This window comes from Lepisosteus platostomus, chromosome 19, assembly GCF_059453375.1.
Source record: "Lepisosteus platostomus isolate fLepPlt1 chromosome 19, fLepPlt1.hap1, whole genome shotgun sequence".
In the NCBI taxonomy this organism is placed as follows: Eukaryota; Metazoa; Chordata; class Actinopteri; order Semionotiformes; family Lepisosteidae; genus Lepisosteus; species Lepisosteus platostomus.
In genome coordinates, this window is record NC_142629.1 from 6,262,281 (window position 1) to 6,279,210 (window position 16,930).

A 16,930-nucleotide genomic window follows, 5' to 3' on the forward strand; every position below is an offset into this window, starting at 1 on the left:
TAAAAACGACGCTATGAGAAACCGATTACTTCTTCAGATTTTTAAAAAAGGACACAGCTCCGAAATATTGAGACGTGCTAGTTAATGCCTCTTTGTAAGCAGCATGCAGTTGCTTGCTAATGTTCGCCTTTTAAGGCTACACCCGCAACTCTTCTGACTAGGGTGTGATATTGGTGACAATTGTAATGTTCCTGTTCACACAAACGTGCAGAAGATACAGGTATTGCAGAATTGTTACTCTCGCACCAGTAACAGAGGGCTTGAACTCGGCAGACGGGGTCACTGGAGGTCAAAGTCACCGTGCATGGTCATGTGATCACTGGAAAACCAAGGCGCTATATCTCGGAAACGAAAGCAGCACAAACGCTACTTTCAACGGCACAAACCGGCACAAACGCAGCACTAACGAAGCACTAACGAATGAGACCGGTCCGGTTCCCCTACGACGTTGTAGGGGGGCTGAATGACGTTACGACCCCGAAAAAACAAGGCGCTTAATCTCGGAAACGAAAGCAGGACAAATGCTACTTTTAACCCCACAAACGTAGCGCTAACGAATGAGGTGGTTTGTGCTGCTTGTAGTGGGGGCTAACATCACGGAGCTGAAGACTCCATGTATCGGCAACCCAAATTGAAAATCCCTGCTTGGAATGAAAACTTGGAGTGTATGTATGAAGCTTGGGACCTGAGATCAACTCTCGGCCAGTCCGAAGAAGTCGTGATGTGGGAACCACCTCTTACTCACAGTCCATCACCTGCAGATCCCACACTCCATCCCTTCACCTGCTGCAGCTAGAGAAGCTCATTCTGTCTATAGGGGTGGGTCAGGGGGATGCCACTACTCTCCTCCTCTTGGCTAGCCAGTCTGGTCAAGAAAGCTAAACCCAAATCTGAACCTGCAGTTTCTTACCAGCTACAACCATTCAGTCCTGGGGTTTGAGCTGCTGTGAGGCACGTTGGGAACGAGTCTGTGAGTGAGGAATTGGCAGAGAAATGCTTTTTGAAGACACCGCAGCTCTTTCTGTGATGTGCGGAGCTCTGCTCTGCACCTGCTGAGAGCCGATCTTGGTCGCTCACTGGCTCAGAGACACATAGTTCCAGTCTGCAGATGGAGGCAAACTCTACAGCTACAAAAGAGTGTTCCTCCTCTCCAAGTTACTTCCAAGAGTAACGTCTGAGTGCCACCGAGCACTCTTTCATGTATTATTTCAGGTTGTTTGTGTTCTTTTTCATAAAATATGAAGATTTGGGTTGCTTTTTTGTTTTTCCATTTTTTGGATGTGGATTTGGTGTCTGTGGCCAATCTTCATTCTTTCCTGCCTGCAGAGAACGAATCCCAACTCCCTGTGGTATTTGATGTGCCTTTTTTAAACAGATGTTGTTATATTTTAATGTAAATAAAAAAAATGCTGTATTATTTTCCATTGCACATTTCCTATGTTTAACAGCCTGGCCAGTACCTGGATGGGAGACCTCCTGGGAAAAACTAAGGTTGCTGCTGGAAGAGGTGTGAGTGGGGCCAGCAGGGGGTTCTCACCCTGCGGTCTATGTGGGTCGTAATGCCCCAGTAAAGTGACGGGGACACTATACTGTAGAAAGGCGCTGTCCTTCAGATGAGTCATAAAACTGAGGTCCTGACTCTCTGTTGTCATTAAGAATCCTAGGGTGTTTCTCGAAAAGAGTAGGGGTGTAACCCTGGCGTCCTGGCCAAATTTCCCATTGGCCCTTACCAATCATGGCCTCCTAATAACCCCCATCTGTGAATTGGCTTCATCACTCTGTTCTCCCCCTTTACTGATAGCTGGTGTGTGGTGCTGCTGTCACATTATTCAGGTGGGGCTGCACACTGGTGGTAGTGGAGGGGATCCCCATTACCTGTAAAGCGCTTTGAGTGGAGTGTCCAGAAAAGCACTATATAACTAATTATTATTAATAAGGATCTACATTAGGGGGAACCTTTTTATTTGATCTTTTAAAAGTTTCTGAAACTTAATTAAATAATCAAAGAAGCAAAATCCAAACTTCTCATCTTTGGGTGAGAGCCAAACTCCTCTTAAAGACCACCACAGAGACACTTTTTTTTCTTTTTTCTTTATGTACAGTGTGGTTATGAAACACAGAGATCCACATCACAGCCAATTCTCCAAAGTGCTTCTCAGACATTGGAGAGAAAAAACGAACACCACTGAACTTCCGGAACATTTTGAAAGCAGTATCAAATCCACACACAAATAAAGAAAAGCTGGGAAAGAATCACAGCTTACCAGTCTGTGTCTCTGAGTCCATTGTGTTGGAAACGCAGCGTACATACTAACACAACAATCAGTTGATTTTTCTAAACGCTGCAATGATTTCTAACGCAAGGCAGAAAAACAGAACAAAAAGAACAATTATTTCTAGAACGCGTGTTTCCTGCTGTCCACCCACAAAGCAGCTCTCTCTGTGATTTCAGTTCTTTCGTGTAATGTGCTGCACGTCTGCCCTGGACGCGCTGTTGAAAAAGGCTCTGCTCTCTTTTAGAGAATCTGCTGTGTAGAAACCGGTGGGTGTGGATCAGCCAGTACTGACTCTTGTCCAGCAGGTGGACAGCCTAGCCAGGCGGGGGCATGGTCTTGTTGGACACCAGGAGGTCCAGACCCTGCCCCAGCTGGCCAGTAAGATAACCACTGAGGCTCTACGGAGATCACTTGAGGAGAACTCTGATCTTCCTGTCACCCAGCAGCAACCTATGAATTCAAGAGAACAGATATTTCTGTTAGTTTTCCAGGTTATTACTTTAAGCTTCAAGCTGGTGGTGAAATACTGCAGCTGTGACACTGAGGGGGCAGAGATGTGGGTTTATTGCATTAAAACAGACAATATCAGCCTTCCCTTGCCTGAAAATCAACTTCTTTTGCCATGGAAAGATGTAGCAAATTGTCTCACGTCTGAACTGTCAGGAGTGGGGAGGCAAAGGGCTTTTCTTTTCACGCTAATTGGAGCAGCCTATAATACGAATAATGTCAATCTGCAGCTCTCGACTGTATCTTTTATCCAATCATCTTTTTTATCCTCAGTTGGCTTCCAAGCCTTTGTGTTCACGCAGTAACCACTGCTGTCCACAGGAGGGGGCTGTTAGAAGCCAGTATCAGCAGACCCGGCAGGTCGCTTAGGGCATTGAACTGAGACAGGTCTAGCCGCCAGGCTGGTGGCACACTGAGTTAATATTAACCATGGGGCTCTGTGCTAGACTGCACCACGCCAGCACTGTACCTCACAAAGCAGGCAGTGAGCAGAGCTCCGATCACGGGCCCGACCCAGTAGATCCAGTGGTAGTCCCAGTAGTTTGCCACCACGGCTGGCCCAAAAGCACGGGCAGGGTTCATGCAGGCCCCGGACACGGCCCCTCTGAAACACAGGAAGGGGTCTGGATCAGTCACTATGCCTTGATATAGAGAGAGAGACTTTTGAACACCTGTTCCCACTGTCCAGATGACATGTGATGCAAGTAAAATCCCGGCGACGTGCACTGTTGGATAGGAACTGCAGAACACCAGCGTAATGGGATAGCCCAGGCGCAGCCCAGTGCCTCTGGGGATCTGGGTTCAAGACTGTTTCTTCCAATTTAGCATCTCGGCAAGCAATGGGCACAAGGCATGACACCCCTTGGACAGGACACCAGTCCATCACAGGGCACACACAGACACGCACACACTCACACCAGGGCCAAGTTTCCCAGAAGCCAACGTGGCTTTGGGAAACCCCATTCAAACATGGCGAGGAACATGCAAACTCCACACAGATAGCACCCCCAGATCTGGAAATGAGCCCACTGTGCTGCTGAATCGGACTGCAGTGCAGTCTTGTTTCCATCAGCGTGCTTATGTGCGCGTACCCTGCCAGTATATCCGCGGCCACAGTGAGTCCGATGCACAGGGGTGCCAGGAGGCTGCGGCTTTTCTCGTTGACGGCCCCCATACACACCACCATAGTCAGGAAGAGCGTCATCACTGTCTCGGCCACGACGGCCGGCCCGATCTGCTCGTCGCTCTGCACCACGTTAAAGGCTGCCCCTGAGGCGTTGGCGTAGCTCTGCGATGTGGATATCGCCTGGGAATACAGACATACAAGTGTTGGAGAGTGCGCTCCCCCCCCCACTGCGACAGAATGGTGAAGCTGGCAGCCGGAGGGAGGCAGATACACAGGTGACACTTAGCTACCCATGACAGGGCGTTCAAAGAGCGCACCAGGGGGCTCAAGTTTGTCCTTCTTGCCTTCGGACAAAGTAAAAAAAGGAAAAGTCCAAACAAGCAAGTGGATCAGCAGGAGAGGTTAAAGAAGAACTCGAATGGACCAGGATCTGCATCTTCGGGGATGAAGAATTAAAAGTGAAAGGTCTTTTACGAGACACTATGAGGTTTGCAGAGAGATTCCACTCAGGAAATCTAACATCTGCAACTTAAAGCACCACGGTATTAGTGAGGAAGAGCTTCGCAAGACCTAAGACCAAATCTAAAACTCCAGGTATAACACGGATGTTTAAGATCCTGTCTGTAAGATTCCAGACTCGTGGAATTAAATTCTTGAGCCGTTAATAGAATGAATTCTTTTTTTTTGTTTGTTTCCAAACAGATGAGCGAATTTGCTTCAAGCCTAAGGAGTCATTACATCCATTGTGTGGAAACTTGAGTTTTGAGAAAAGCAGACTTTGAAATCATGTCCAGTGACAATAAACATAAAAAAACTCTCTACAGCCCCTGCAGCCTTCAACAAGGTAATCCTAACCACTTGAGTAATCGCAGCTATTGTAGTCATAAAAAAAAACAACCTCTCCCTGGATATCAAAGATTGTTTATCGCTTTGTTCTCAAAACCCATCTTGTGATTTGAGCATAATTTCTGGTGGGCAAGAGTGCAGATTCTGTCATAAACATTCAGTCTGGTGATAATGTGGGACTGCTCTTCTCTGAAAACTGGAAGCGAAGCCTTTCTCTCAGTTCTTAACGATAGTATTAAAACTGTCTGGGTATGTCATTCAGAACAGAAATGTTATTGAAAGGGATTTGCACAGGGCAGAGTGGGCACTGACTTTTGAAACTTTTTTTCTGTGTGCTATCTTTTTCACCTTTTTAATAACATGTGGGACCCAGTGTCACAATATCAGATTTTTCAGAGGGTAATTCTCAAGTACGCTCATTCAAATTTGTTTTCAAACATATCCTTTACTGGGTAAGGCTAGACATGTTAATGATGACATAAACACTGCGTGAGCAAGTGTTTCAAAGCTAGAGAATTAACCTGAAAGAGCCCGTCATTCCGAGAGGAGGCAGCACTGTAGAGTTACCATCTCTTAGTACCACGAGATGAATAAAACAATAGCTTTCTAGTCTCACCAGCAAAGGTTAGTGTGAGGCATTCAAGGAAAACGTCACGTGACTGGACAGCAGGTTCCTTGCTACAAAACGAAGTGACCTCTCACTACCTCTGCCTGCTTCACCTGCATATACCCCCAGTGCATCCCCCATCATGAGCACTGATCAATTAATATTGAGATTGTACAATACTGGACAACTGAGGTACCCAGATTGCGCTTAATAACCATATATTTGCTTTGGCTTGCAATAAGGTTTACCCACACTGCTTGTCAGGATCCTGGATAAAACCTGATATGCAGAGACTTGCAGTTACATAAACTATAAGGTGCTACATATTCCAAGACGGCTGTTTTAAACACTGCCTTGTTAAGTCCTACAATGATCTTGACCTTGTTTTATTTTCTGTGGTTGTGGTAAAAGTTAACAAACATTTATTGCTTTAAATAAACCTTTAAAAGGTAATGGCCTGTCATAAATCAGAAAACCGATAAGGAAGTATAAGCATTCTAAGAAAGTTCAAGTTAAAAGGACTGGAAAACATAACTATTTGGGTTGGAGTGCTGTTACTGAACGGTGACATAAGATAAAGGAACAAAAAAACAGAAGACCCATTTCAAAACTCTCAGAAACAGTCACAATCCAGACACAATACAGTGACTGAACCGTCTCAATACATACAGCGTAAGAAATGGGAGAAAAACAACAGAACTTTGATTCAAAAGCGTCAATGTTCCATGGCAGAAATGTTTGGCCTTCTGCAGTAAAACTGGGGGAATAAAACAGCAGGTTTAATCCCCAGAGGTTTTAATTACAGAAGCACAACAGGGGGTTTTTCCTTCCTGCACTTTAATGGGTAGAACAACCAGGACTCTTTCATTTTCATTCTTTTGCAATTATTATACCAGACAAGCATTCGTTATGCACTGCCCGGCAGACACATGTCGTGTTCTGTAGGTGTACCTGATGAACCTTCCGTAGGTTTTTTTGCAAAAAGATGGGCAAAGGCTATCTCCACATAGAGAGGCAGCAAAAAAAAAACCAAAACAGATCGTCTCTTCTGCGTGCTCATAGCAGTCGCAGAAACCAATGTTGTAAACCAGAGCACATGCGAGCTCAACTCCAACATTTGTTTTACAGGCTGGGTCAGGACTAAGGGCTTGGCGGGGGGGGGGTTGGATGGTTTAATACGCTCAGGTGTGCCCAGGTGTGGAGTGCAGAACCCCCCACACAAGAGTAATTAATAATAATTAATGATAATTGCTTACACTTAAATAGCGCTTTTCTGGACACTCCACCCAAAACGGGTAATGGGGATCCCCTCCGCCACCACCAGTGTGCAGCCCCCACCTGGATGATGCGACGGCAGCCATAGTGCGCCAGAACGCTCCCCACACATCAGCTATCAGTGGGGAGGAGAGCAGAGTAATGAAGCCAATTCATAGATGGGGATTATTAGGAGGCCATGATTGGTAAGGGCCAATGGGAAATTTGGCCAGGACGCCGGGGTTACACCCCTACTCTTTTCGAGAAACACCCTGGGATTTTTAATGAGCACAGAGAGTCAGGACCTCGGTTTTATGTCTCATCCGAAGGACGGCGCCTGTTTACAGTATAGTGTCCCCATCACTATACTGGGGCATTAGGACCCACAGGGACCGCAGGGTGAGCGCCCCCTGCTGGCCCCACTAACACCTCTTCCAGCAGCAACGCGCTGTGGAAGCAGAGTTGCCTATTAATACCCCCCACCCCTAGCTACCTGTCCCTCACGGGAAAACACCCCCCAACACATACTGTACCCCCCCTTCGGCCCCCACCTCCGGCTCTCACCTTGGCCAGCGCTGCTCCGATCAGCCCCCCACACAGCTGGCACCCCACGTAGGGCAGGAGCAGGACGATGCTCACGCCTCCGGTCAGGTAGACCGACAGGGACACGGCAGGGTTGAAGTGACCCCCACTGCGGGGACAGAGAGACAGAATGAGGGGAGCTCGTCCTCGCTCCTCCCCCTCCAGAGTGACGCTCTCCCTGACGGCTGTTTCCCACTGCGATAACCTGGCTTCCTCCGCGGTGTCGGTCCCAGACATCCCTATACCTGCTGCCTCCATGTAAGGGAACTCTTCCTGTTCGGTATCTAGGCAACCGCACCAGGTGTGTATCTTATGTGTATCTTATGTGGCCTTCTCCTGTTATGCCCCCAAGCTCTGGACCTCTCTCCCCAAGGATATCAGAGAGTCACCTTCTCTAAACTCCTTCAAATCCAGACTCAGAACCCTCTTCTTCAGAAAAACCTTTACTGAACAGGTTCCATTCTTCACCCCTCTGCTTTTCTTAGCACCACCATCCATGTCTCCTCTGTATATCGTAATTGTGTTTTATCTTGTGCATTCCTTTGATTTATTGTTGTTGTCATCCTGTAAAGTGCTTTGAGAAGCCACCTTTAAAGGCGCTATATAAAATAAAGTCTATTATTATTACTGCATATGTGTCTGCGTGCACGTTTACAGTATATTTGCTAACTACGAGTGAACTCTTTAATAATAAAACGATTTGAATCGGGTTTCATCCTGTTGTGTTATTTTGTAAAAGGTAAAGTGCATTGCAGTTTAACAAGCATGTTTATCTCCCTTAATAGATCCATGGTATCAACATTTAACGGCAATCTAACTCTCCACAATTTAATATTTAACCCTCATATTGAGGTCATTCTTTGAAAGCTTGGTTCTTTAATGTGTTTGTGCTTAAGTGCTGGCGCTGTGAAGGCCAAGGGATTCTTATTTCACATGTCCCTGTACTACAAAACTATTCGAATTTGGCTGATTTATATACTGGTTTACAGGAGGGCTGAACTGTTCCTTCTTAAATCACATTCCCAAATCAAAACTACAACAAAATCTCTGCTTGAACAGCGAGGCCAGAAGACCACGAGGTGACTGAGATCAGGCTGTGATCGTCTAGAAAGCCGAGTTTGAATTACAGCAAATAACTGAATTCTTTAGGTGAGCAAAGACTTAGGAGTCTGATATTGGGAACAGCACAGCACAGTGGAAGAGAAAAGTGTTAGTCATAGCACTGCATTGGGTGAAAATTCATCCGCACGTTCAAAACAAAGTTTCCCACCATGAACTTGTACTTTTGTACATGTGTGGGCTTAGAACATGTTCGGTCTGATTAAAGACGTCCTGTTAGGTGATTTTATTTGTAATGTTTATTACGCACTGTAATGTTGTAATAATTCCCGACTTTAAGAATTAAAAAACGGAAAAAGAAACGCAAAAAGACAGGAACGCTTAGCAAAAAGTCTGAAAAGATAGAGAGAGAATGGCAGTCACATTCTCAATTTAATTTCACAAGGAAAGCATGCCCGTCTTATCTGTGGATCAACCTCTCTTCTCCCATCGCAATGCTACGACCAAAAAAAAAACGACAGCAACAAGAAGCAGAATCCGTCATGAACATTATGCACGCTTTTTTTCTCTGTGTGCCATAAAGGACTAAACAAGAAGAATGGTGTAAATGTTCCAGATGTAATTCACTTGCAAGGAAATCTTTCCCCCTGAATTCATAAATCAACCTGTCGGAGGGCTTCACTGACAGCTGAGCTGCTCTAAAGGATTTCTAATACAGTTAGATGCTGAAATTTAAGACTTATTTAAGGCACAGAACCAAAATATTTCTTACCAGCCCTGGTGTTTTCCTTTAACGTCCAAAAGCATGATACATTTTCGCTTCTAACCAAATTGAATGCCCTTTAGCTTTGGACCTTAATCAGTTCTCTGTAACGCTTCTTCCAGGTCCCTGACCTCCATACCTGATCTCCCCCAGGACTGCGATGACGATCCCCAGGGCCAGGCCATGGGCCAGTGCAGGCTGGAGCCTGCCCGTGCCCTCCACGTTCTCGATGACCGAGGAGCAGCCCACGAAGATGAAGAGAGCCGAGCCCAGGAGCTCAGCCAGGCAGGGCTGGACGTAGCGTTCAAACCTGTTGGGCTTTTGGCAGAAACGTTCCCCCTCCTTCTCTGGCTCCGTGATGGACACAGCGGACATGTTGAACAGCTCTGACTTAGACTCCACTGTGGACATTTTGTCGGTCGGGAGTGTTTGGAGAGAAACGCATGTCTGAGTGCCCTGTTGAAACACACACACACACAGAGTGGATGATAAGGTCCTGAAAAAAAAAAGTGACTCCCTCCTCCCTCACAGGTGTGTCTGGACGCTCTTCAGGGGCTCCAGAGTGGGGGGAAGAGAAGAACGATGAAGCATTGCAAGCTGGTGGCCCACAGACAGCAAAGGGGTTTCACAAGGGATAGAACAAAAACAGTTAAGAAAGAGCAGAATCCCCACCCAATTCTACATTTTCCACTCACTTTGTAAAAACAAGACACAATTCCCAAGCTTAATCAATGTGACACACCTGATATTACAGCTGCACTTCAAAATGATTCTGTATTATATTTCTGTTTTACTTTTAGGAATCTGACACCGTAAGGGTTCGTTCTGCCACTGTAGTGACACACATTTATACTCCACTTCAAGGAGTTCCTTACTATGAGAACCAGTGAACAGCACATTCACAACAGCACACAGATTCTTTTTAATATAGCTTTTGGGCATTTACAGTTTTTGCCAGTAGATCATTTCAAACATATATACAGTACAGTAGGCAGAAAGCCTGTTTTCTGGGTCTGCAGATGCATTTTCTAATTTGTGTATACTAAATAGTGATTTTTACATCTGTATTAACTCTTTAAATTTTTTTTTTCACTTTTTCCTTGCTTTATATTTGCTCTTCTTCTTCTGTCCATTGTCCTAAGGGTAGATTTTCATTTGTCAATAGCTACATTAACCTATGTAGAAGTGTCTCACTCTCAGCCTGCTAGTCTGTGCCTGGATTCAGTAAGTGCTTGAATTGTTCCAGCTGTGGTGACATTTCACTGGCCAGCCTGCAGCCGTAGATCAAAGTCCTGAGGTTTCTGAGTGGCCTTGATCTCTGCAGGGTTTGACCGCATGGACTCCAGGGTTTAAAGACCTGCAGGTTAAACTCGAAAAAGTGTCCGAAATGTTTCAATCTGAGCCTCAGGTCCTCTGCTGGTATTACAGAACTGACAGATAATGGGTTTTAGAAGCTGAAGTATCTGGTGCTGTCAAACACTGCGTTCAAGCATATAAAGTTTTTTTTCCCCATTATTTATGCATTGGTTATCTGAAATCCCATGCAAACAAAGAGTGAGGGGTAAGGAGGAATGTGCAAACACCACACAGAAGGCACTGTACCACAGTGCAGAATCAAACGCAGAACCCAAGAGCTGTGTGCCATTACTAACTACTATGTATCTGTGCCACTTTTTCATTACCCATTAAGAAAATACATTTTCAACCACAATAACAAAGATGAAAACTCTGATCCATATTACCCTGTCATTCATTCACGCAGGTGTGATTCCGAAAGTATTTTAAAACTCATTTACAGTTTGTTCGGATGAAAAACTAACCTTGTTTCGGAAACAGACATGGCCACTGTGTTGCGCCGGCAACCTCTTTGTAGATGATAAATGTCACCTGTGTCACTAAAAGAAAACCCAAAGTGAAATAAAAAATGCTCATTTCTAGATTTTCCTTTTGCTAACTAGGACCTCTGAAGCGTTCTCAGACCTCCACTTCTTTGTAACATGGCCCAGTCCAATAAATCACACCAGACAGTGAGTGAAAAACAATTTTATGATTCAATTGTGGATCATTATTAAAATGGACTATTTGAAAGGACTATAAAACCTACAAACTCCCCATTCAGCAGACTTCTATGGAAATATGAGATAAAATTCCAGAATTATTAGCACTCTAGTTCTGAACAAGTTAGGCAATGCTTTTTTTTCCTTGTCAGGTTATCTTGGTGTGAAGGTGTTTCGACATTGCCCCCTACACTTTCACCTGCATTGTTCAACCACACTGAGCCCTGTGTAGCCTGGAAGAGTCCTGCACAAATATGAGAGAACTGCCAGGTTAGAGCCTGATCAAGTTACAGGACATCTATCACGAGATCTTATGGGCGTGTGTTTCACGAAACCCCGACATGTCTCAGCCCTGTGGCTACGATTTCAATGTGTATTAATATGAGAATACAGAACTGTGTGTAGTCACTTGCAGAGCATTCCAGGTCCTCTGTGACTCTCATTAATACTACTTAGCTCACCTCTATACAAGGTGTCTAACAATTAATAAACTGTAAAGCACCAACACTGCAAAACATCATGCAGACAGGCATAAACTGTCAGGGAACCTATAGGTTGAATAGGAGGATCCTTATGCATAACTGTGAATCCTGCAGAAGGTGGAGTAGCACAGGGACAATATCCAAAACACGGAATCCAGGGGCTTGGAGAAGCAATGAGTCCTAAATGGTCAAAAAAGGCAGGAGCAAAGATTAGGAACCAGGAGATCAGTCAAAAAGATTGAAACACACACAAGAGAATACTATGGGAGTCTTCTCAATAGTGAGCCTGGGTTGGGGTGTGAGGGAAGTTTAAATACTGAAGGGAGAGGGACGTGGTTGGATAAGTGGTTCGGGAGTGAGGATCTGTGGAATCTGGTGCATGTGGGAATGTGATGGGTTCAGTTAGGAATGAGATCGTGAAACAGTGAGTTTGGGAATGTAACAGCGTTTGCAAGGGAGAGTATGGGGCGTGACATAAACAAAAGAAATAGATAAATGGCATATAATTATATAATACTCTGATGCCAATAGGGGACACAAATGATTGAAATAATATCACGGTCTAAGCTAGATTAAGCAAAAGCAATATAACACAAAGTGCCGAATTCACAGTCATGTCAGAGCAATCTGAAGATGGAATCCACAGGAGGCATCCCAGGGTGAACAGAACATCAGGAAAGCCTCAGGCTCATCTGGTTCAATTTCTTTATAGCCCCACAGCCAGTATTGGGAGTGCCTCCCCACCCCCAGTATGAAACGCTCCACAGCATGCAGAGCAGCCAGTTAAACCTGATCGGCATGTCTTTCGGAAGTGGAAAGATGGAAATCCTATGGAAAACACAGGAAGAATATGCCAACTTCACGGGTGGACAGATGCTCTAGTGTGGAATTGAACTAAAAGAGCAAAGCAATAATGCTAACCAGCATGCTTTCCCAGAGATGGGTTCACACAGTGACAGGGGATATAAAGAAACGTGAAGGCCTAGAAGACAGAACAGGGCAGACATTTCCCCCGTGCTCCCATTTTGTACTGTGCTGTAGCAGCCCTTAAAATTCCACAATCGCCGCTCTCGTGGAACTGAAGCACCAGACCCCTTCAGGCAGGGCCTATGACGATTTTTAAAGAACCGTTGTTCCTGTGGTTGGAAGTCAAAGGAAACAATGCAGGACTCCTATCCAGCGTATCTAAAAGATAGCCAAGCTAAATACCGAGTGGGTGAGTGAAACCCATTGACGCCAGGATTAAGAGAAACAAAAAACAAACAGACGAAAGGAAATGAAGACAGCGAGGCCAAGCTGTTAAGAACATAACTCTACACAATGGCCTTGTGTTTTAAAATCGGCTGGCATTTACCGACCAAACATGGCACAGAAGCGTTGTTGTTTTAATTACAGCGATATATTTATTTTTAAGCCTGACTTCCACCTCCGGGGCCGGCTCTCGAGTGAGGGTGAATTTTTCTTAAGGGCAGACTAAAAGAGCCGTGTTATGTGACTCATTGCACAGTCAGTGAGGCTCAGGACCACCCCAGACATGCTGATCCAGAACACTGAGACTCGATTAGACAGCTTGAATAGTCTTTCAGTCACACCATATGCATAACCAGAGATTTATATGTATATCTAGATGTGGTAGGAGTTGTTGTCAGCTCTTGAGTCCTGGGTTCTATGTCGGGCTGTGGCACCTTACGTGTGGAGTTTGCATGTTCCCCTCATTTTTCTCTGGTTGGCCCAGTCTCCTCCCACCTTCCGAAACATGCTACCTGGGTTACATGATGTTTCTCAATTGTTCTTTTGTGTGATGGGCTGATTTAGACCCTATGCTTCTGGGAAGGGTTCTTAATCTGCACAACCCATACCAAGGATAAGTGTATTTCCAATAACGGACGACGATTACACATTGAAATCTTTACAATACAGCTCAAATTAAAAATAACAACCACGGGTGTGAATTCTCTTATAAAGAACAATCAATAACAGGATTGGCTATGATGGTAGGTAAAGACACAGAAGGGCAGATCGTAGACAGATGGACCAATGGACAGACAGAGCACTATGCCAACAGGAGGTTGTGGCAAGCATGTTGCAGTAAACAGAAACCACATGAACCATCATACTAGCACACAAATTGCCCAAAAGAAAACTTGGAATCCTCTATCTGTCTATATAAGAGATGGAACAGTGCTGCGCAGCCTGTGCAACATTTTCTTTCTCTGTGGTTGGATTTTGTTTTTATCTTTATGGTCTTGGCAGTGTTAATAACCCAGAGCAATCCAGCCATGCAATATGTGATTGCTTCAACAGCTTTATTGTTTATGTAGCGATAACAATCCTTTACACAGCCAGCCAGCCCATTATGGTGAAAAGGCATTAGAGTCTCAAAAATGTTAGAAGCATCAGAGTATAGGACACCTTTCCTGGCCAGTAGAGGTGTCTTTTGGTGTGCAGGTTGGGACTTACAGTCCAGGTATTGCTGGGTTGAATCTGGACTGTCTCAGAAGCTGACTGTGACCAGGACTCTGCAAGCAGTGGTGGGCAGCTAGTCAAGCAAGCTAGGGCAGGACTGGAAGATTCTGACTTGACTGACCCCTGAATTCATGCCTTTCAGTAAATGTCGAACGGAGAAACAGGACTCAGAGACTTGGACTGCGCTTGTGAAGAATGGTACTCTACAATACACAAACTAGAGGAGGCTTATAGGATCTCAACGTGATAAAGCAATGAGAAGATGGTCCGTAAAACTGTTGTTTGCTTGAAAAAAAAACTGAAGGATATGAAGGATACAAGACCTGAGTCCACCTGACAAACTGGGAATGGAGTTTGTGTGGCTTCTGTATCGGGGAGAAAGGTCACACAAGCAAACTACATTGCAGACTGCTTTGCAAAGAGATGTTCTGGCAAAGGACGTACTTGACTGAAGCCCGGAGCATTGTGAGCAGAGAAAAGATATTAATCCCTGGTTACTCTTCTAGAGCTCTAGGTATGCACAAACTGCAATCTCGCCTTGTGTGCTGTACAAAGGCACGCCTTGTTGCACAAGCAAAGTCTAAGACACGTTACAAAAGAAAACAATTTCTTTTGACAGTTCTCCGTGTTAAAATCCAGATTTTGCAGGTTTCCCTTTTCTTAAGTTACGAAATGCAGGTATTTGACTTCTCCACTGTTTCCCATGAAGTTATGTCCTGGCGTTCCACACCTCTGTGTTTAACGCTGTCTCAGTGCATCCCCTTGAGATTTAAAAGTGTGGTGGTACATGGGAAAGAACAGGCAGCAGGCATGATGCTAAAGCCAATGGAAGACAGGGAGATGGTGCAGAACAACACAAATGATCCAGAAACTCAATGCAGAGGCATTGGAGCACTTAAGGTTACAGGGCACATGGCCTGGGGTCCCAGGGAACAGAGAAATGTCTGCCGTTGCATATCTCTGCAACTCACCACTGGCAGCCCACTGAAGCTCAGCAGGTGTGAGCCTGGTCAGTACCTGGATGGGAGACCTCCTGGGAAAAACTAAGGTTGCTGCTGGAAGAGGTGTGAGTGGGGCCAGCAGGGGGTGCTCACCCTGTGGTCCATGTGGGTCCTAATGCCCCAGTATAGTGACGGGGGCACTATACTGTAAACAGGTGCCGTCCTTCGGATGAGACGTAAAACCGAGGTCCTGACTCTCTGTGGTCATTAAAAATCCCAGGGTGTTTCTTGAAAACAGTAGGGGTGTAACCCCGGTGTCCTGGCCAAATTTCCCATTGGCCCTTACCAATCATGGCCTCCTAATAATCCCCCTCTATGAATTGGCTTCATTACTCTGTTCTCCTCCCCACTGAGAGCTGATGTGTGGGGAGCGTTCTGGCGCACTATGGCTGCCGTCGCACCATCCAGGTGGGGCTGCAAACTGGTGGTGGTGGAGGGGATCCCCATTACCTGTAAAGCGTTTTGAGTGGAGTGTTTGGAAAAGTGTTATATAAGTGTAAGCATTCATTATTACCTGCATTTGTGCATGCCCTTTGCATGATTGTGTTTTCACTATATGCATTTATATGGTCTGGACCGAAATAGGGAAATAAATCAAGATTATCAGACATCTCTTATGCCATCTCAATTAAATCTGCCTCTGTCGCATGCTAGGTGAAATTTGCACATGATTCTCTAAAGACTTGTTTTCCAGACCTAATGCTTCTGTGTGTGAGCGCAGTGTCAGAGGGACAGGCACTGGTTTAGAGCTGGGAAGTGCATTGGAGGTGACCCAGTTCTGCGATTTTCATTAGCCACACCTTCACACACTCAATCAGCCTCACCAGAGGGTCCGGGAGAACTAGGGCATGACTGGTACCCTCACCACCTGCTTGCCATCTCAGGCTGGCACACTAATACAGACTGAACGGGCGCAGGGTCTGAGGAGGGATTACTGTCAAGGACATTACAGCACAGTCAGCTGTAAAAGGGTACAAAAGAAGAGAGTGGCAGGTCATGAAATCATTTCCAATGATTTGTAAGAAGGGCATACGCTAAAAATAATCTCTTGTGCGATTTCACGTTTCTCACATGAAGGATTTGATTACATTTAGCCAGCCGCCACATCACCCTGCGACTCACAACGGGCAGCCCACTGAAGCTCAGCAGGTGTGAGCCTGGAGGAGGTATGAGAGGGCCCCTTAGGAGACGCTCACCCTGTGGTCTGTGTGGGTCCTACTGCCCCAGTATAGTGACGGGGACACTATACTCTTAAAAGGTGCCGTCCTTCGGATGAGACGTAAAACCGAGGTCCTGACTCTCTGTGGTCATTCAAAATCCCAGGGCGTTTCTCGCAAAGAGTAGGGGTGTAACCCCCGTGTCCCGGCCAAATTTCCCATTGGCCCTTACCAATCACGGCCTCCTAATAATCCCCATCTGTGAATTGGCTTCATCACTCTGTTCTCCTCCCCACTGATAGCTGATGTGTGGGGAGCGTTCTGGCGCACTATGGCTGCCGTCGCATCATCCAGGTGGGGCTGCACATTGGTGGTGGTGGAGGGGATTACCTGTAAAGCACTTTGAGTGGATTTTCCAGAAAAGTGCCACATAAGTGTAAGGAATTATTATTATTTAATCAAATAATCCTTGTGCAAGTGACCAACAGTGGACTATAGAAAAGAAGCACAGAAACATTTAGTGTTTCTTTGATATTCAGATCCAGAACAGTGCATCAACGTGATAAAGCAATGAGAAGATGGTCCGTAAAACTGTTGTTTGCTTGAAAAAAAAACTGAAGGATATGAAGGATACAAGACCTGAGTCCACCTGACAAACTGGGAATGGAGTTTGTGATTCTTAAAACGACAATTTTACATTCTTCACCATGAAGAATCGTTTGTGAAAGTATATACAATATTTCAGGC

General features: G+C 45.4%; 1 protein-coding gene across 1 annotated transcript; it reads right to left on the bottom strand.

Annotated features, from left to right (window-relative positions):
* Positions 1-2,072: 2,072 nt before the first annotated feature.
* Positions 2,073-9,476, bottom strand: LOC148645003 (aquaporin-8-like). The gene is made up of 5 exons (XM_088613104.1): positions 9,160-9,476; positions 7,181-7,307; positions 3,875-4,089; positions 3,253-3,387; positions 2,073-2,726 (listed from the first exon to the last, which is right to left on the bottom strand). Exons 1-5 carry the CDS (start codon positions 9,429-9,431, stop codon positions 2,684-2,686), a joined length of 792 nt encoding a protein of 263 aa, XP_088469230.1. The 5' UTR covers positions 9,432-9,476; the 3' UTR covers positions 2,073-2,683.
* Between the last annotated feature and the right edge of the window lie 7,454 nt (positions 9,477-16,930).

What these genes read in the sequence shown, in the direction of transcription:
- LOC148645003 (XM_088613104.1), bottom strand. Translation starts at nt 9,431, where the DNA reads ATGTCCACAGTGGAGTCTAAGTCAGAGCTGTTCAACATGTCCGCTGTG. An exon ending in TCGGAGCAGCGCTGGCCAAG is followed by an intron (nt 4,090 to 7,180) that starts GTGAGAGCCGGA and finishes CTGTATTCCCAG; the next exon opens with GCGATATCCACATCGCAGAG. An exon ending in CTCACTGCCTGCTTTGTGAG is followed by an intron (nt 2,727 to 3,252) that starts GTACAGTGCTGG and finishes TTGAATTCATAG; the next exon opens with GTTGCTGCTGGGTGACAGGA.